The following is a 20,248-nucleotide window of genomic DNA, read 5'->3' on the forward strand; positions in this document are numbered from 1 at the left end:
TTTTGAACATGATACAGACGTAAGCGCTCATATATATACGCGAAAACACCTCCTGAATTGATTGGTCCCACGCTCTTCTGCGACGTGACGAGCCTGCGAATGAGAGCACGTGGGTCGCGATCTCGGGCCGTAAACCCACACTTTGCTCGACGTGTCGGTCGATCTATCCGCAGTCTCGACACCGAGTTGGCCACCCCCTGCCATCCTCAATCACCGCGCGACCATCCCCGTCCTACCGGCATCCGTCAATGCCACAGGCAGCGCTGATGCAATCATGCAAACCGCCAGAGCGCACCACAAATCTATCCGCGTCAAAATCCCCTAATTAATCAGCTCGTAGCGCACTTCCTCCATTAGCTCCAGATCGCCGCGGGGACGCGCAAACGACACACACCCGCACACCCCTCTCTCCCGCGGCGCCCGTTTCACCGCAGAGAGAGCCCATCCTGCTGCTCCCGCCCCCTCGCCGCCGCGGCATTTCCGCGAGCACCCTCCGCGCGCGGCGTCATGGGCTCGCTCCCGGTGCTCTCCCCGGCGGAATGCGCGCCGCTGCCGCCGGAGGGGACGCGGGCGACGGTGGCGGCGTCGGACCTGGCCGCGCTCTTCGACGCGCAGCGCCGCCACCTCGACCACTTCTTCGACCGGCTCGACATGCCGCAGGCGGCGGCGTTCGCGCAGGCGCTGCTGGACGCGCCCGGGGCCGTCTTCTTCACCGGCGTCGGCAAGTCCGGCATCGTGGCCCGCAAGCTGGCGCAGACGCTCGCCTCCCTCGGCTTCGCGCGCGCCGGGTTCCTCTCCCCCGTCGACGCGCTCCACGGCGACATCGGCTCCGTCTTCCCCGGGGACGTCCTCGTGCTGCTCTCCAAGTCCGGCGCCTCCGACGAGCTGCTCGCGCTCGCGCCCTGCGCGCGCGCCAAGGGCGCCAAGCTCATCTCCCTCACCTCCGCGGCCTCCGGCGCCGACTGCCCGCTCGCCGCCGCCTGCGACCTCAACGTGCACCTCCCGCTGCAGGGGGAGGTCTGCCCCTTCGGCCTCGCGCCCGTCACCTCCACCGCCATACAGATGGTCTTCGGCGACACCGTCGTCGCCGCCATCATGGAGGCGCGCCGCCTCACCAGGGACCAGTACGCGTCAAACCACCCCGCCGGAAAGATCGGAAAGACCCTCATCTTCAAGGTATACCTTCCTTCATCAGCAAGCTATCCTGCATTATGAACATTATTATCAGTTTTTGGCAATTCCGTGTGCAGCCACCCAATGGGACATCGGATCTAAAATCAGATCTTATACAATTACTAATTTGTACTTGATGCATTGCGTGTCGGTGGCCTTCTTTGTATAATTTCCTCAGGTGAAATGGTGTACACATGATACGGCATGATTTGCCAATTTTGCCACTATCCAACCAACTTTTTGTTTCTATTTGTGATTATATATACTTGTCACTATCTCTTTCATGAGACGTCGTGGGGTTATAACGATGTGGTCTGCTGTTGATAAGTTCTTTTCGCCTTGTGCTCATGCAACAGCATAGATACTTCGTAATAGAAACTTGCTTAGATGAATGCATGCTTTTACTTGTGTTGTTTAGTAGTATGGTTAAAAATGAGAGAAAACATGCATCATTTCCCCAACTTGAAATGCTGTACACATGATGCGGCACATGCTCGTTATGTTTTCACGATTGTGTCACTATCCATTCAACATCTTGTTTCTGTTGCTGTTTCTTGTCACCTTCTCTTTTTTTTTATGACACCTCTTGGAATTATAGCAATGTGGTCTGCTGTTGATAGGTCGCTTTTCCCTTGTGTTCATCAGATAACAAAAATACTTTGGCACATATTTTGCATAACAATACAATCATGCTAAACAGATGGATGCATGTTTTTGCCTTTCTTGTTTAGTAGTATGGTTACACAATTTAAAGCAAGCCTACATCATTTTCTCTAACTGATTTATGTCATTGTATTAAAACTCATTTAACTGATCTATATATTCATACAGAGTTTGGAAAACTATCAGCACCATGTTGAGTTTTACCTAAATTCGTACTTTTTTGGCCAGAAACGAGAACAGATAATAATATGGTCATACAATGTGAAATACTTGCATCTTGTAACCATGAGAAATTACGTTATCCTTTAATTAAAACAATTGGTTCTTTTCTTGTGCATGTGGAATGTTCTTCAGGTAATAGTGTGTCAAAATCATAACCTGCAAAACTGCCCTGCAGGTTAAGGATGTCATGAAGAAACAAAATGAGCTTCCATTGTGCAAGGAGGGAGATATGATAATGGATCAACTTACTGAGCTCACTAGTAAAGGTTGTGGCTGTCTTCTTGTGGTTGATGATGAGTATCATTTGATTGGAACTTTCACCGACGGAGACCTCCGGCGTACACTCAAGGCAAGCGGGCCAGCTATTTTCAGTCTAACAGTTGGAGAGATGTGCAACAGGTTTGTCTCTGCTCAGTCTTTATGTATGCCGTTATCTTTTCTAGTAGAGCCAGGATTTGGAAAACTATCTGGAATAATACTCTGAAAATGGTAAACTGGGTAATAACATGGCTGGCATCGTTCAACAAAGATATCATCCTTCTTTGGCATAAAGAGCCTTTTGAAACAAGATGAAGTTAAGCACAAGTGTTAAAAATAAAACCGGTCATGAAAAGAGACTTTTGTTTCTTTCCTCGCCGTTTAACAAGTGTTTCTTTTTAGAATCAAAGGAAATACTCCCTCCGTCCCAAAATAAGTGTCTCAACTTTGTACTAACTTCTTTAGTACAAAGTTGTGCTAAAGTTGAGACACTTATTTTGGGCTGGAGGGAGTATATGCTAGGCCCTCCGGTCCATAATAAGTGTCGCAGTTTTGAACTAAGGTTAGGATCGGAGGGAGTAAATTTTATCATGTACCCTAAACCTAATGTGTCATTTCTTACAATATATACTTAAATTACTCGTATGAATATTCTGTCAGTTCATGATGAGGACTGGCTACTGAGTGTTCTGTTAAAAGTCCAGTTTCCTTTGTTCAGAGTTAATTTCAGTTATTCTGTTCACTGGTCATTCTAGTTGAATCTTTGGTCTTCAACAACTAAACTTTCTGCATGCAATGGTTGTCTTCCACCTAGTAATGTTCCTTATTTTCTTAGTTAAAGTGGTCTGATGCCCCAGATAGGATCTTGATAGCTCAATAACGTACTCCTCGTAATTGTCCTGTGGTTGTCCTGTGGTGCAACAAGATCTGGTAACAGAGAGTATTGTTGTCAGTCCTTGACCTGTTCTTGTCATGTCCCAATAAAGGACCACAGCTCCCATGAGGGCAGTGCTGATTCTGTGGATGTGAGAGGCAACAGCATGCCATTTGCCTGTAGTGATCACCTGGTAGGGTGTTTTGAGCTGTCACTGAGGAGATGGTGATTTGCCCAGCTGCTAGTGAGTGAGCGCATGCCTGGTGCATTGGTTGTTCAGTGTAACTCTTGTTATGCCCTGGGATTTGTGGTTCATGACAACATGCTACTGGCTAGCCACATTCAGATCTCAATGACCCCGCACTGTGCGCTCTGTTTCTCAAGCGCATTTTGGTCACTTTATTAAGTTCCCCTCAAGATCCAGAGTACAAATAGCATAAGTTAGAAGTAGCTTTGAAGAATGTGGCATCATCTTGTTATAAAACTGAATCAACCCAAACCAATTTCCTTCTGTTCTTTTGCATGTGTTCTGTTGGTATGCTTGATATGATCTAGAGCCCCCTTCACTAACAGGCCTGCTTGACCTCTTTCAGGAACCCAAGGACAATCACCGCGGATGCAATGGCCGTTGAAGCCATGGAGAAGATGGAGTCGCCCCCTTCACCTGTGCAGTTCCTGCCTGTCGTCGATGACAAAAACGTCGTGTCTGGGATCATTACACTGCATGGGTTGGTCTCCGCTGGATTGTAACCAATTCTTTGTGTGTAGCCTGTCCTGGTTCTTTGTGGTTCTTTGCACCTGCTTGGTCCTCCCAAGACATCAGATAAATTTTTGTGAATCTGATCGACATCATCTTATCGCTGTTGTAGCATCTGTAGTCTAGATATTTGAAAGAGCATGTGTTCGAAGGCACTACCTCATCGCCCCATAGCCCCTGTGTATAGTGTTTTGTTAAGAGGAATATGTGGAATCTTGTTCGTTGGTTGTTCAAGTGGAGCTGAAGTCAAATAAATCTTAAGTTGTCAATTCTTATTTTCCTTTTATGTGCGTCAAAGGCAATGGTTGCTGTAGCGCACTCCGGTTTGTGGCAGATTTGTGATATATTCAAATGACTCCCAAGCATCCAGACATTTGAATCACACACAGTCCACAGGATTGAACAGCCACTGAGGACATCAAACGCAAGTTATAGCTTAATCTAGAATAGACATTCGCCATGAATCTATACGTGCACTGAACAGACACAAGAGGTTTCATGGTGCTTTTCATCCTAACTTCAATCTCCTTGGGTACCATAAAATCTGAGAGTTCCCTAGTTTGATCAGAAAAGAAACACAGTTCAACATCCCACACCTCCACACATTCAGTGGCGACCTGTGGCGGTGTTTAGAGCCCTCCGGCTATCTGCTGCTAGGGGGAAAGCTTCACCTGTCCCACTCCGAAGCTGGATTTGGCCGCTCGAACCTAGGCTTGCTAGCTGAGGTCGAGGTGCTTTGAGGGTGAGTCGATAGGGCCTGGTCCCAACCCATGATGTGCGGCAATGCAAACTGCACAAATGCATACATATAGCGAGTAGTCAAAAGACATCAATGTACATGTAACGTAATCATAGAGAAGCAACAACACAAAATTTGTTGGCAACAGCCTGAATTTGCTTGTTATGACTCATGAGTCATCACTAGTAGTTACAATGATATACTTGAAAATCGCGTAAATAGAAAAGCAAATATGAGCACCAGGGGCCAATGACCCAAGCAACTTTGTGGAAGAGAATGAATCCATGCAGTATGACACAAACCTAATGCTATAAAACGGAATGCGGTGAAATAGAGCTATGATAAAAGTTCAAGTACACCAAACCTACTATTGTTAGTTATGCATTGCCAGCATGTCAGTTAGTTGGACTAAATCTGTCGATTCAATTATCAGCGGGAATTAGGGTAGTCAGGATAACCTGGTAATAAACTTCTGCATCAATAGATGAGAATGGCAACATGGAAACTTACACTCAATGCCGTGCGCATAACTGCAAATTCAGCTTTTGTTACAGGGACTGAAAGGCGTTCGTTGGTCTTCTGCACATTATTCAGAACAGCTGAAAAGAAGATTGTCATGTATCTCTTGCCAAAATCATTCAATGACAACACAAGAAAAGGAAGCTAGCAGAATAACACAAACATACAGAGATAGTAGTGGACAAAGAAAATATAATAGCTCTGTACAGTGTGCTGAATAAATATGGTGAATAGGATAACTATAGAGCAGAATCATTCCCTTTTATCAGGCAGTTGTTTTAAGATTCAGAGATAAAATCCCTCGGAAGTCAAATTAATGCAGGAGATTGTACTTGAGCACGTGGGCAGGACCAATATAATTCACAAGTTGAGTATTCTAGATTTAGGCTATGGCGGACAGATGGCACAGCTTGAGTATTGTGTCATCTACAAAAGTACAAATATCAAGTAGCCATAGGCAGGCACAAAGCCTTTTAAGTCATCTAAGGCATGCTGAATGCATCCTTTCAGAAAATAAAACAGACTCATGTGATGAAGAGAACAATTTCTTCGCAACTCTGAAAATGCTAAGGCCTTGACATGGATAATTATGACATTATGTTCAGTTAATAAAATGATTTTTAGTCCACTCCTTGCTAGGTTCATGTAGAAGACAGAGATTGGACATCCCAAAAATGATGTGTGCGTTTGGGGGGAGGGCGAAATCAATTACTATCGAAAATAATAAATAAGGTACATTAGAACTTAGAAAGGCGATACGATCCATAAGTCACTTACTTATGTTAACAAAGTATCCATTGTCACTGCCAAGAGGAGTGATTGACAAAGATTTTTTCACTTGGCCTTCATGACTGGTGAAATGTTGGTGTAGTTAGAAGGCTAAAACTAAAAGCACAAAGTATATGTATGTAACTTTTTATTCTTTGCACAATACTATCACAAACCTTGATTTCATGGAAGGATCATGGAAAAATTCACATGATTCAGCAGGCCCAAGACTTATCAAGCTCCCAACTTCAGTAGGTGACAGAGCAAAGAGCTGTAAAACAAATGTTCCAGATCCATAAAGCCCAATGCAGTATCGAGTTTTAGACAATGTATTCCTATGTTGTACGTACAAAAACAAATTTACAAAGAGGAACTTAAAAGCAAAAGAAAACAGTGCGGTTGTTACAAAGAGAAATATCAAGATACTTTTGGTCTTCGCTGCCAGCTGAGCCTATGACCAACAACAGAAAAAAAAAAGGGAGTACAAACTACAGATGATCCTTTAATGGTTGAACTAAATGCAGGATGAACCTTCCTTCCCTCTTGACTATTGTTGTGTGCATAGCTAATTCATGCCAAACGCAACTATTAATTTCATTCTTTAATTGTAGCAAACATCCTGCAAGTTCGCTTCCATTTGTTATGGCTTACTAAAAAGTGCACACTTCATAATTTTTTAGTGGAGTTTATATCCAACATAAAGTAATAACAGTACTAGCAATGGTCATGTATACTTTAGATATGAATACTGGTCACAGTAATGATTTGGTCTGGAGTTCATGGCAAGAATATGGATAAAATGGGCTATGACTAGGAATTGACCTGCTTATGACCAGTTTCTACCACTAGGAAATACCAAATACACAAGAAAATATTTTACCTGTTTCTTTGTATAGTCGTACTTCCTTTGTCCAACTGCCGGGAAAAAGGTCAACATTACTGACCCATTCCTGTCCACTCGAGATCCTCCAGACTGATAACATACAAAAAATCATATATATTGGAAGGCATTGCTTGCTAGAAGCTTAGACGTGGAACACAAAGATATAAAAGTAAACATACTTCGACTTTGGTGAATAAAGGAAGGATAGGACTTATAGAAAGTGCAGCCTTTCCCTTGAACACAGTGTAGCTCGCATACTTTTTAACAGATGCATTCTCTGCAGATAAAGATGTTCTTGCAGTTAGCGAATGAAGCATGCAGCGGGCTGTGTAAGAATAAGTATATAAACTAAGGCTGTACCATCAACATTTGCAGCTGAAGTTGAAAGCGCATGCTTGAATGTCAACGAACCGCTCCAGAGAACATCTTTTAGGTCAGTGACTCCCCTGAAAAGGACAAAGAAAAACTTATTGTACACCCATTGCAACTGGTCGAAAAACTGCAGAACGATATTACAACAAAGAACTACTTGAGTCTCTAATTTAAAGGTTGGGTAATGATCCATCTGTTTAATTCTATAAGTCAGACATGCTTTTCAATATTCAAACTTCACAATATTTTTTACCAATAATCAGTACAGCTATAGATAGGTTATGTGATAATATCTGGAAGTATTTTTGCTACAATCATGATTTTGTAGTTATGAACAATATGTTGTACAAGGAACGTACATCAAACCTTACATGTGGAGGGCCAAATTAAGTCAAAGCGCACATTATACAAACCAACAGACCATAAATACAAGATAAATCACATAAATACAAGAGAAATCACATAGGGCATACAAACAGAAAACATAATATTTAAGATGAGACCCTCTGTGTCTGTACATAAATACAAGAGAAATCACAAAGCATGTCAAACAGAAGGAAAAACTGAACAAGATTAAAATTGATCAGGTGACAACAAATTGCTAATTTCAGTGGTGTCATCATTTTTACAAGGGCGTGGCAAGCAGCATCAAGTTGAAACAACAATGAGATCCTGGTAGTATCAAATTATGTTTTGCTAAAGCACATCTAGATGTGCCCTAAGTATTGCACATCTAAGTCCTATATCACTGATATTGCACGGAGATTCGTGTGGGTATTTTCTTTCTGGGTGTGTCTAGGGCACATCTAGATGTGCTCTAGTTATTGCACATCTAAGTGAGTGAATCAAGCACAAAGAGGAAAAGAAAAAAAGAAAAAGAAAATATCCACATGAATCTCAACGTAAGATCAATGATATGATATGGGACTTAGATGTGCAATACTTATGGCACATCTAGATGTGCTTTAGCAAAACTGTTTCTCTTTATTATTTTTATTTTCCTTTTTGTGTTTGATTGGGTCACTTAGATGTGCAATAACTAGGGCACATCAAACTATTAAAATTGGCACTAACAATTTACTGTCTTAGTTGGTCATTGTATCCATACACATTTATGCACTTCGAGCACTGATTAACATATGAACATATAGCTACTATGATGACCAAATTTGATCCTAACAGTATGACTAGGATGATTGTGTTCTCCAGCAAATGAAACAGTCAGAGCGCAAATAGCATCAAAATCTACGCCTAGAAACAACATGGCCATATTCTGCAGAAATTTAAAGGGCGGAGAAATCGACAGGTAACCAACTCCGCGCTCTTACCACAAGTCAACTCTTAAACCCTAAGAAAACCCCCCAGCCAAATTTATGCAAAATAAAATCCCGAACGAAATCCCCCGAATCGACCGAGCACGCGCGCTCACGGACTCGGTCGAGGGGCTGATTCGCTTCAGCAAGCACACCAACCCTCGAAATCGGGACACGGGGACAGGGAAATGGTACGGCGGCGGCGGCGGCGGCGGCTAGGGTCTCCCATTTGGCGCGCGCCCGAGGCGGGGTCGCGCCGAGCGGAGACGGGGAGGGGGAGGGGGAGGGGAGGTTTAGGGTTTCGCGGCAGCTGACCTGGAGGTGGAGGGGAGGAAGCGGGAGAGGCGGAGCATTGTTGCTGCTCGTCCGTCGTTGGTCGCGCCCGAGCCCCAGGTGGAATGGAAAGCAGGCGCCGTTCGTCTCGGGACGAGCCGACGGCGTTTATAGGAGTAACCCGAGAAAATGGGCTGTGGCCCAGCGCCAATGCCCAGAACCCGCGACGATATTCAGTTGTTTTTCTTTTTCTTTTTTGCGGATAGATGTATTCAGATTGTAATCATTTCTCTCAAACATTTTTCCGACAAGGGGAACATATTAATATCGCGGATATACATTTCTCTCAACATGTGTGTGACATATACTCCCTCCATTTGGAATTACTTGTCTCGGATATGAATGTATCTAGAAATAAAATACGTCTAGATACATCCATTTCTGCGACAAGTAATTCCAAACGAAGGGAGTACTACATTCTAAAAAACATGTGTGGGGTGTTTCCGTTAAATCATGATGCAGCAAACATATATATATTTAGAAAGAAAAAAAAGACCATGTATCAAAGTTGGTCAACCCTTATAAAACAACCTTACAAAGATTAATTATACATAAATTCTTGTGAAATCGATGTCATCTTTCTTCCTCTCAACGGCGGTCGGCGGCTAGGGTGAAGATCTCGTTCCTTCCAGGCTTCTCCGACTAGCCTGTGGATTCACATCCCCTCTAGATGCCACTCCGGCAGTCGGTGGCAGGGAAGTGAATCCCAGTGCGACTTCGGCTATTAATTCAGGTTAGGGTTTTTCAGTCCTCACTGGGGCAGTGCTTCATCTTCGAGATGGTTTCCTGCCTTTGATCCATCTCAAGTTTGTTCGTTAGGATGGAGTCGACAGACCTCTGGTGTAGATTTATGTCGTCTCCTTAGGTGACGAGGTTAGAGTTTCTTGTCATGCACAACGACAACAATATTTGGTGTCAAGCCCTTTGAATCGATTCAAGGGTTCAACAACAACAACTGAGCTGGTCCTTAGGGGCACATGCAGAAAGACCTCCCAATTTTCATTGACAAGGTCAATCCTGTTAGGGAACATAGTAATTTCAAAAAAAATCCTACGCACACGCAAGATCATAGTGATGCATAGCAACAAGAGGGGAGAGTGTTGTCTACGTACCCTCGTAGACCGGAAGCGGAAGCGTTAGCACAACGCGGTTGATGTAGTCATACGTCTTCATGGCTCGACCGATCAAGCACCGAAACTACGACACCTCCGAGTTCTAGCACACATTCAGCTCGATGACAATCCCCGGACTTCGATCCAGCAAAGTGTCGGGGAAGAGTTCCGTCAGCACGACGGCGTGGTGACGATCTTGATGTTCTACCGTCGCAGGGCTTCGCCTAAGCACCGCTACAATATTATCGAGGATTATGGTGGAGGGGGGCACCGCACACGGCTAAGAGAACGATCACGAAGATCAACTTGTGTGTCTAGAGGTGCCCCCCTACCCCTGTATATAAAGGAGCAAGGGGAAGAGGCCGACCGGCCCTTGGGGCGCGCCAAGGAGGGGGGAGTCCTCCTCCTAGTAGGAGTAGGACTCCCCTTTCCTAGTCCAACTAGGAAGAGAGAAGGGGAAAGGAAAGAGAGGGAGAGAGAGAGAGGGAAAGAGGGGCCGCGTGTTGGAAATATGCCCTAGAGGCAATAATAAATTGGTTATTATTATATTTCATTGTTCATGATAACCGTTTGTTATCCATGCTAGAATTGTATTGATAGAAAACTCAGATACATGTGTGGATACATAGACAACACCATGTCCCTAGTAAGCCTCTAGCTGACTAGCTCGTTGATCAATAAGATGGTTACGGTTTCCTGACCATGGACATTGGATGTCGTTGATAACGGGATCACATCATTAGAAGAATGATGTGATGGACAAGACCCAATCCTATGCCTAGCACAAAGATCGTGTAGTTCGTATGCTAAAGCTTTTCTAATGTCAAGTATCATTTCCTTAGACCATGAGATTGTGCAACTCCCGGATACCGTAGGAGTGCTTTGGGTGTGCCAAACGTCACAACGTAACTGGGTGGCTATAAAGGTTCACTACAGGTATCTCCGAAAGTGTCTGTTGGGCTGGCACGAATCGAGACTGGGATTTGTCACTCCGTGTAACGGAGAGGTATCTCTGGGCCCACTCGGTAGGACATCATCATAATGTGCATAATGTGACCAAGGAGTTGATCACGGGATGATGTGTTACGGAACGAGTAAAGAGACTTGCCGGTAACGAGATTGAACAAGGTATCGGGATACCGACGATCGAATCTCGGGCAAGTACAATACCGCTGGACAAGGGGAATTGAATACGAGATTGATTGAATCCTCGACATCGTGGTTCATCCGATGAGATCATCGTGGAACATGTGGGAGCCAACATGGGTATCCAGATCCAGCTGTTGGTTATTGGCCGGAGAGTTGTCTCGGTCATGTCTGCATGGTTCCCGAACCCGTAGGGTCTACACACTTAAGGTTCGATGACGCTAGGGTTATTAGGAAGACTTGTATGTGATTATCGAATGTTGTTCGGAGTCCCGGATGAGATCCCGGACGTCACGAGGAGTTCCGGAATGGTCCGGAGGTAAAGATTTATATATGGAAAGTTGTTGTTCGGGTTCCAGGAAAAGTTCGGTTTTTTCCGGTATTGTACCGGGAAGCTTCCGGAAGGTTCCGGAGGATTCCGGAGGGGTCCGGAGGTCTGGAAAATGTTCCACCACGTCCAATACAGCAGCATGGGCTGTAGGGGGCGCCCTAACCTTAATGGGCCAAGGGCACCAGCCCCCCCCCAAGGCCCATGCGCATGGGAGAGGGGAAACCCTAAGGGGGATGGCCTCCACTTGACTTGGGAGGCATTCCTCCCCCCCCCTTGGCCGCCGCCCCCAACCCTAGATGGGATCTAAGGGGGCTGGCCCCCTCTCTCCCCACCTATAAATAGTGGAGGGGTGGGAGGGCGGCCACACCCTTGAACCTGGCGCAGCCCTCCCTCCTCCTACACCTCCTCCTCCATAGTGCTTGGCGAAGCCCTGCTGGAGAACCACGAGCTCCATCACCACCACGCCGTCATGCTGCTGTTGGACTCTCTTCCTCAACCTCTCCCTCCTCCTTGCTGGATCAAGGCGTGGGAGACGTCTCCGTTCCATACGTGTGTTGAACGCGGAGGTGCCGTCCGTTCGGCGCTAGGATCATCGGTGATTTGGATCACGACGAGTACGACTCCATCAACCCCGTTCACTTGAACGCTTCCGCTTAGCGATCTACAAGGGTATGTAGATGCACTCTCCTTCCCCTCGTTTCTAGATTACTCCATAGATTGATCTTGGTGATGCGTAGAAAATTTTAAATTTCTGCTACGATCCCCAACAGTGGCATCATGAGCTAGGTCTATGTGTAGTTTCTATGCACGAGTAGAACACAAAGCAGTTGTTGGTGTCGATATTGTCAATTTACTTGCCGTTACTAGTCTTATCTTGATTCAGCGGCATCGTGGGATGAAGCGGCCTGGACCGACCTTACACGTACGCTTATGTGAGACTGGTTCCACCGACTGACATGCACTAGTTGCATAAGGTGGCTAGCGGGTGTCTGTCTTTCCCACTTTAGTCAGACCGGATTCAATGAAAAGAGTCCTTATGAAGGGTAAATAGAAATTGGCATATCACGTTGTGGTTTTCGCGTAGGTAAGAAACGTTCTTGCTAGAACCTATAGCAGCCACGTAAAAACTTGCAACAATAATTAGAGGACGTCTAACTTGTTTTTGCAGCATATGCCTTGTGATGTGATATGGCCAAAAGGATGTGATGAATGATATATGTGATGAATGAGATTGATCATGTTCTTGTAATAGGAATCACGACTTGCATGTCGATGAGTATGACAACCGTCAGGAGCCATAGGAGTTGTCTTAATTTATTTATGACCTGCGTGTCAACATAAACGTCATGTAATTACTTTACTTTATTGCTAAAGCGTTAGCCATAGTAGTAGAAGTAATAGATGACGAGACAACTTCAAGAAGACACGATGATGGAGATCATGATGATGGAGATCATGGTGTCATGCCGGTGACAATGATGATCATGGAGCCCCGAAGATGGAGATCAAAAGGAGCAAAATGATATTGGCCATATCATGTCACTATTTGATTGCATGTGATGTTTATCATGTTTTACATCTTATTTGCTTAGAATGACGGTAGCTTAAATAAGATGATCCCTCTCTAAAATTTCAAGAAAAGTGTTCCCCCTAACTGTGCACCGTTGCGAAGGTTCGTTGTTTCGAAGCACCACGTGATGATCGGGTGTGATAGATTCTAACGTTCGAATACAATGGGTGTTGACGAGCCTAGCATGTACAGACATGTCCTCGGGACACATGCGAAACACTTAGGTTGACTTGACGAGCCTAGCATGTATAGACATGGCCTCGGAACACGGAAGACCGAAAGGTCGAACATGAGTTGTATAGAAGATACGATCAACATGAGATGTTCACCGTTGATGACTAGTCTGTCTCAGGTGATGATCGGACACGGCCTAGTCGATTCAGATCATGTTTCACTTAGATGACTAGAGGGATGTCTATCTAAGTGGGAGTTCATTAAATTAATTTGATTAGATGAACTCAATTATCATGAACATAGTCTAAATTGTCTTCGCAAATATGTTGTAGATAAATAGCTCACGTTGTAGCTCCCTGTTTTAATACATTCCTAGAGAAAGATTAGGTTGAAAGATATTGTAAGCAATGATGCGGACTAGGTCCGTAGTCCGAGGAGTGTCCTCACTGCTACACAGAAGGCTTACGTCTTTGATGCACCACTCGATGTGCAAACCCCTACAACGCGTCTATGGATGTTGTGAACACCTGACAGACACATTCTGATGACTACCTGATAGTTTAGTGCACCATACTTTACGGCTTAGAATCGGGATTCCAATGACGTTTTGAACGCCATAGAACATATGAGATGTTCCAAGAGCTGAAATTGGGATTTCAGGCTCATGCCTGTGTTGAGAGGTGTGAGACCTCTGACAAGTTCTTTTGCCAACAAGATGGAGGAGAACAGCTCAGTTAGTGAGCATGTGCTCAGAATGTCTGGGTGCTACAATCACTTAAATCAAGTGGGAGTTAAACTTCCAGATAAGATAGTGATTGATAGAGTTCTCTAGCCACTATCACTAAGCTACTAGATCTTCGTGATGAACTATGACATGCAAGGGATGGAGTTGATCCCGGAGCTGTTCGTGGTGCTTAAGACCGCAAAAGGTAGAAATCAAGAAGGAGCATCAAGTGTTGACGGTTTAACAAGACCACTGGTTTCAGGAAGGGCAAGGGCTAGAAGGGAAACTTCATGGATGGCAAAACAGTTGCTGCTCCAGTGAAGGATCCCAAGGTTGAACCCAAACCCGAGACTAAGTGCTTCTATTATAAGGGGAACGGTCACTGGTAGCGGAATTACCCCAAATGCATGGTAGATAAGAAGGCTGGCAACTTCAACAAAGTATATATGTGTTATTAATGTGTACCTCACTAGTACTCCTGGTAGCACCGGGGTATTGGATACCGGTTCAGTTGCTATTATTGGTGACTTGAAGCAAAATCTACATACTAAACGGAGACTGGCTAAGGGTGAGGTGACGATGTGTGTTGGAAGTGTTTCCAAAGTTGTTGAGATCACCATCGCACGCTCCATCTGCCTTCGGGATTAGTATTGAACCTAGATAAATGTTATCAGGTGTCTACGTTGAGCATGAATATGATTAGATCATGTTCATTGCAATACGGTCATTCATTTAAGTTAGAGAATAATGGTTATTCTGTTTACATGAATGATACCTTTCATGGTCATGCACCCTATGTGAATGGTTCATTGAATCTCGGTCGTAGTAATACACATGTTCACGCCAAAAGATGTAGATAGTACCACTTTCTTGTGGCACTGCCTCTTAGGTCATATTGGCGTAAGATACATGAAGAAACTCCATGTCGATGGATGTTTGGAGTCACTTGATTTTGAATCGCTTGACACATGCAAGCCATGCCTCATGGGCAGGATGACTAAGACCCCGTTTTCAGGTACAATGAAACGGGCAAGTGACTTGCTGGAAATCATACATGCTGATGCGTGTGATCCAATGAGAATTGAAGCGTGTGGTGGATATCGCTATTTTCTCATCTTCACTGACGATTTGAGTAGATATAGGTATATTTACTTAATGAAGCACAAGTCTGAAAACGTTTGAAAAGTTCAAGCGATTTCAGAGTGAAGTTAAGAATCATCATAACAATAAGATCATGTTCCTACGATCTGATCAAAAGGGGATTTTCTGAGTTATGAGTTTGGCAATCACTTAAGACATTGTGGAATTGTTTCACAGTTGAAGCCACCTAGAACACCACTGGGTTATGGTGTGTCCGAACGTCGTAATCGAACCCTATGAGATATGGTGCGATCTATGATGTCTCTTACCAATCTACCGTTTTCATTTTGAGGTTATGCGTTAAAGACAGTTGCATTCACTTTAGATAGGACACCATCTAAGTCCGTTGAGACGACGTCATATGAACATTGGTTTGGCAAGAAACCAAAGTTGTCGTTTCTTAATGTTTGGGGATGCGATGCTTAGGGCTTCAGCCGGAGAAGCTCGAACCCAAAGCGGACAAACACATCTTCATAGGATACCCAAAGGTGACAGTTGGGTACACCTTCTATCTCAGATCCGAGGGCAAATTGTTTGTCGCTAAGAACGGGTCCTTTCTCGAGAAGGAGTTTCTCTCGAAAGAATTGAGTGGGAGGAAGATAGAACTTGATGAGGTTGTCGAACCTTTACTTCAACCAGAGAGTGATGCAACATAGAAAGATGTTTTCTGTGGCACCTACATCTGTTGAATAGGAAGTTAATGATAGTGATCATGAAGCTTCGGATCAAGTTGCTATCGAACCTCGTAGGTTGACAAGGATATGTACTACTCCTAAGTGGTACGGTAATCCTATCTTAGATATCATGTTGTTAGACAACAATGAACCTACGAGCTATGGAGAAGTGATGGTGGGCCCGTATTCCGACAAATGGTTAGAAGCCATGAAATCCGAGATAGGATCCATATATCAGAACAAAGTATGGACTTTGGTGGACTTGCCCGATGATCGGCAAGCTATTGAGATAAATGGATCTTTAAGAAGAAGACGGACGTGGGCGGTAATGTTACCGTCTATGAAGCTCGACTTATGGGAAAGAATCTTTTCACAAGTTCAAGGAGTTGACTACGATGAATTTCTCACCCGTAGCGATGCTTAAGTCCATTGGAATCATGTTAGCATTAGCTGTATTTTTCGATTATGAAATCTTACAGATGGATGTCAAAACAAGTTTTCTTACCAGTTTTCGTAAGAAAAGTTGTATGTGATACAATAAAAGGTTTTGTCGATCCTAAGGATGCTAAAAGGTATGCTGGCTCCAGCAATCCTTCTATGGACTAGAGCGCGCATCTCGGAATCAGAATATATGTTTTGATGGAGTGATCAAAGCTTTTAGGTTTATACAATGTTTGTTAGAAACTTGTATTTACAAGAAAGTGAGTGGGAGCACTACAACATTTCTGATAAGTATATGTGGATGACATATTGTTGATTCAAAATGATGTAGAATTTCTGGAAAGCATAAACGGTTGTTTGAAGAGTGTTTTTCAAAGGAAGACCTGGATAAAGCTGCTTACATATTGGGCATCAAGACCTATAGAGATAGATCAAAACGCCTGATGATACTTTCAAAGAATGCACATCTTGACATGTTTTTGAAGGAGTTCAAAATAGATCAGTCAAAGAAGGGGTTCTTACCTGAGTTGTAAGGTGTGAAGTTGAGTAAGACTCGAAGATTGACCACGGCAGAAGAAAGAGGAAGGACGAAGGTCGTCCCCTATGCTTTTTTCATAGGCTCTATACGGTATGCCATGCTGAAGCACCGCACCTAATGTGTGCCTTGCCACATGTCTGGCAAGAGGGTACAAAGGTGATCTAGGAGTGGATCACCAGATAGCAGTCAAAATTATCCTTAGAGAAATAAGGAAATGTTTCTCGGTTATGGAGGTGATAAAGAGTTCGACATAAAGAGTTACGTCGATGCAAGCTTAACACCTATCCGGATAGCTCTGAGTAGAGATACCGGATATGTATAATGGAGCCCTAATTTGGAATAGCTCCAAGTGGAACGTGGTAGCAGCATCTACGATATAAAGTTTTGCGAAATACATAGGGATCTGAATATGGCAAGAACCGTTGACTACAACCTCTCTCACAAGAATAACATGATCAAACCCAGAACTCTTTGAGTTTTTATCACATAGTGATGTGAACTAGATCATTGAGTCTAGTAGACTCTTGGATGTTGGTCACATGGTGATGTGACCTGTGAGTGTTAATCACATGGCGATGTGAACTAGATTATTGACTCTAGTGCAAGTGGGAGACTGTTGGAAATATGCCCTAGAGGCAATAATAAATTGGTTATTATTATATTTCATTGTTCATGATAACCGTTTGTTATCCATGCTAGAATTGTATTGATAGGAAACTCAGATACATGTGTGGATACATAGACAACACCATGTCCCTAGTAAGCCTCTAGTTGACTAGCTCGTTGATCAATAAGATGGTTACGGTTTCCTGACCATGGACATTGGATGTCATTGATAACGGGATCACATCATTAGGAGAATGATGTGATGGACAAGACCCAATCCTAAGCCTAGCACAAAGATCGTGTAGTTCGTATGCTAAAGCTTTTCTAATGCCAAGTATCATTTCCTTAGACCATGAGATTGTGCAACTCCCGGATACCGTAGGAGTGCTTTGGGTGTGCCAAACGTCAGAACGTAACTGGGTGGCTATAAAGGTTCACTACAGGTATCTCCGAAAGTGTCTGTTGGGTTGGCACGAATCGAGACTGGGATTTGTCACTCCGTGTAACGGAGAGGTATCTCTGGGCCCACTCGGTAGGACATCATCATAATGTGCACAATGTGACTAAGGAGTTGATCACGAGATGATGTGTTACGGAACGAGTAAAGAGACTTGTCGGTAACGAGATTGAACAAGGTATCGGGATACCGATGATCGAATCTCGGGCAAGTACAATACCGCTGGACAAAGGGAATTGAATATGGGATTGATTGAATCCTCGACATCGTGGTTCATCCGATGAGATCATCGTGGAACATGTGGGAGCCAACATGGGTATCCAGATCCCGCTGTTGGTTATTGGCCGGAGAGTTGTCTCGGTCATGTCTGCATGGTTCCCGAACCCATAGGGTCTACACACTTAAGGTTCGATGACGCTAGGGTTATTAGGAAGACTTGTATGTGATTACCGAATGTTGTTCAGAGTCCCGGATGAGATCCCGGATGTCACAAGGAGTTCCGGAATGGTCCGGAGGTAAAGATTTATATATGGAAAGTTGTTGTTCGGGTTCCGGGAAAAGTTTGGTTTTTTTCGGTATTGTACCGGGAAGCTTCCGGAAGGTTCCGGAGGATTCCGGAGGGGTCCGGAGGTCCGGAAAATGTTCCACCATGTCCAATACAGCATCATGGGTTGTAGGGGGGCGCCCTAACCTTAATGGGCCAAGGGCACCAGCCCCCCAAGGCCCATGCGCATGGGAGAGGGGAAACCCTAAGGGGGAGGGCCTCCACTTGACTTGGGAGGCACTCCTCCCCCCCTTGGCCGTCGCCCCCAACCCTAGATGGGATCTAAGGGGGTCGGCCCCCTCTCTCCCCACCTATAAATAGTGGAGGGGTGGGAGGGCGGCCACACCCTTGAACCTGGCGCAGTCCTCCCTTCTCCTACACCTCCTCCTCCATAGTGCTTGGCGAAGCCTTGCTGGAGAATCACGAGCTCCATCACCACCACGCCGTCGTGCTGCTGTTGGACTCTCTTCCTCAACCTCTCCCTCCTCCTTGCTGGATCAAGGCGTGGGAGACATCTCCGTTCCGTACGTGTGTTGAACACGGAGGTGCCGTCCGTTCGGCGCTAGGATCGTCGGTGATTTGGATCACGACGAGTACGACTCCATCAACCCCGTTCACTTGAACGCTTCCGCTTAGCAATCTACAAGGGTATGTAGATGCACTCTCCTTCCCCTCGTTGCTAGATTACTCCATAGATTGATCTTGGTGATGCGTAGAAAATTTTAAATTTCTGCTACGATCCCCAACACCGCGCCCCCTCCCCTAGTCCAATTCGGACTCCCCATGGGAGGGGGCGCGCCACCTCCTGGGCTGCTGCTCTCTCTCTCCCCTCAGGCCCACTAAGGCCCAATACTTCCCCGGGGGGTTCCGGTAACCCTTTCGGCACTCCGATTTTCTCCGAAATCACCCGAAACACTTCCGGTGTCCGAATATAGCCGTCCAATATATCGATCTTTATGTTTCGACCATTTCGAGTCTCCTCGTCATGTCCGTGATCATATCCGGGACTCCGAACAACCTTCGGTACATCAAAATATATAAACTCATAATGAAACTGTCATCATAACGTTAAGCGTGCGGACCCTACGGGTTCGAGAACAATGTAGACATGACCGAGACACATCTTCGGTCAATAACCAATAGCGGAACCTGGATGCTCATATTGGCTCCTACATATTCTACGAAGATCTTTTATCGGTCAGACCGCATAACAACATATGTTGTTCCCTTTGTCATCGGTATGTTACTTGCCCAAGATTTGATCGTCGGTATCTCAATACCTAGTTCAATCTCATTACCGGCAAGTCTCTTTACTCGTTCGTAATCCATCATCCCGCAGCTAACTTATTAGTTGCAATGCTTGCAAGCCTTATGTGATGTGCATTACCGAGAGGGCCCAGAGATACCTCTCAACAATCAGAGTGACAAATCCTAATCTCGAAATACGCTAACCCAACAAGTACCTTCGGAGACACCTGTAGAGCACCTTTATAATCACCCAGTTATGTTGTGACGTTTGGTAGCACACAAAGTGTTCCTCCGATAAACGGGAGTTGCATAATCTCATAGTCATAGGAACATGTATAAGTCATGAAGAAAGCAATAGCAACAAACTAAACGATCAAGTGCTAAGCTAACGAAATGGGTCAAGTCAATCACATCATTCTCCTAATGATGTGATCCCGTTAATCAAATGACAACTCATGTCTATGGTTAGGAAACTTAACCATCTTCGATCAACGAGCTAGTCAAGTAGAGGCATACTAGTGACACTATGTTTGTCTATGTATTCACACATGCATTATGTTTCCGGTTAATACAATTCTAGAATGAATAATAAACATTTATCATGATGTAAGGAAATAAATAATAACTTTATTATTGCCTCTGGGGCATATTTCCTTCAGTCCCCCACTT

At 44.6% G+C, this 20,248-nt stretch overlaps 2 protein-coding genes across 2 annotated transcripts; one reads left to right on the forward strand and one right to left on the reverse strand.

Moving 5' to 3' along the window:
- Positions 1–252: 252 nt before the first annotated feature.
- LOC125515858 (probable arabinose 5-phosphate isomerase) lies at positions 253–4,216 on the forward strand. The gene is made up of 3 exons (XM_048681352.1): positions 253–1,176; positions 2,234–2,457; positions 3,784–4,216. The coding sequence occupies exons 1-3, from the start codon at positions 508–510 to the stop codon at positions 3,938–3,940; spliced, it is 1,050 nt and encodes a 349-aa protein (XP_048537309.1). The 5' UTR covers positions 253–507; the 3' UTR covers positions 3,941–4,216.
- Positions 4,217–4,357: 141 nt separating this feature from the next.
- LOC125515859 (single-stranded DNA-binding protein WHY2, mitochondrial) lies at positions 4,358–9,018 on the reverse strand. The gene is made up of 8 exons (XM_048681353.1): positions 8,857–9,018; positions 7,217–7,302; positions 7,036–7,133; positions 6,854–6,946; positions 6,150–6,244; positions 5,983–6,056; positions 5,197–5,285; positions 4,358–4,737 (listed from the first exon to the last, which is right to left on the reverse strand). The coding sequence occupies exons 1-8, from the start codon at positions 8,892–8,894 to the stop codon at positions 4,615–4,617; spliced, it is 696 nt and encodes a 231-aa protein (XP_048537310.1). The 5' UTR covers positions 8,895–9,018; the 3' UTR covers positions 4,358–4,614.
- Between the last annotated feature and the right edge of the window lie 11,230 nt (positions 9,019–20,248).

The sequence above is a fragment of the Triticum urartu genome, chromosome 6 (genome assembly GCF_003073215.2).
Source record: "Triticum urartu cultivar G1812 chromosome 6, Tu2.1, whole genome shotgun sequence".
Taxonomy (NCBI): Eukaryota; Viridiplantae; Streptophyta; class Magnoliopsida; order Poales; family Poaceae; genus Triticum; species Triticum urartu.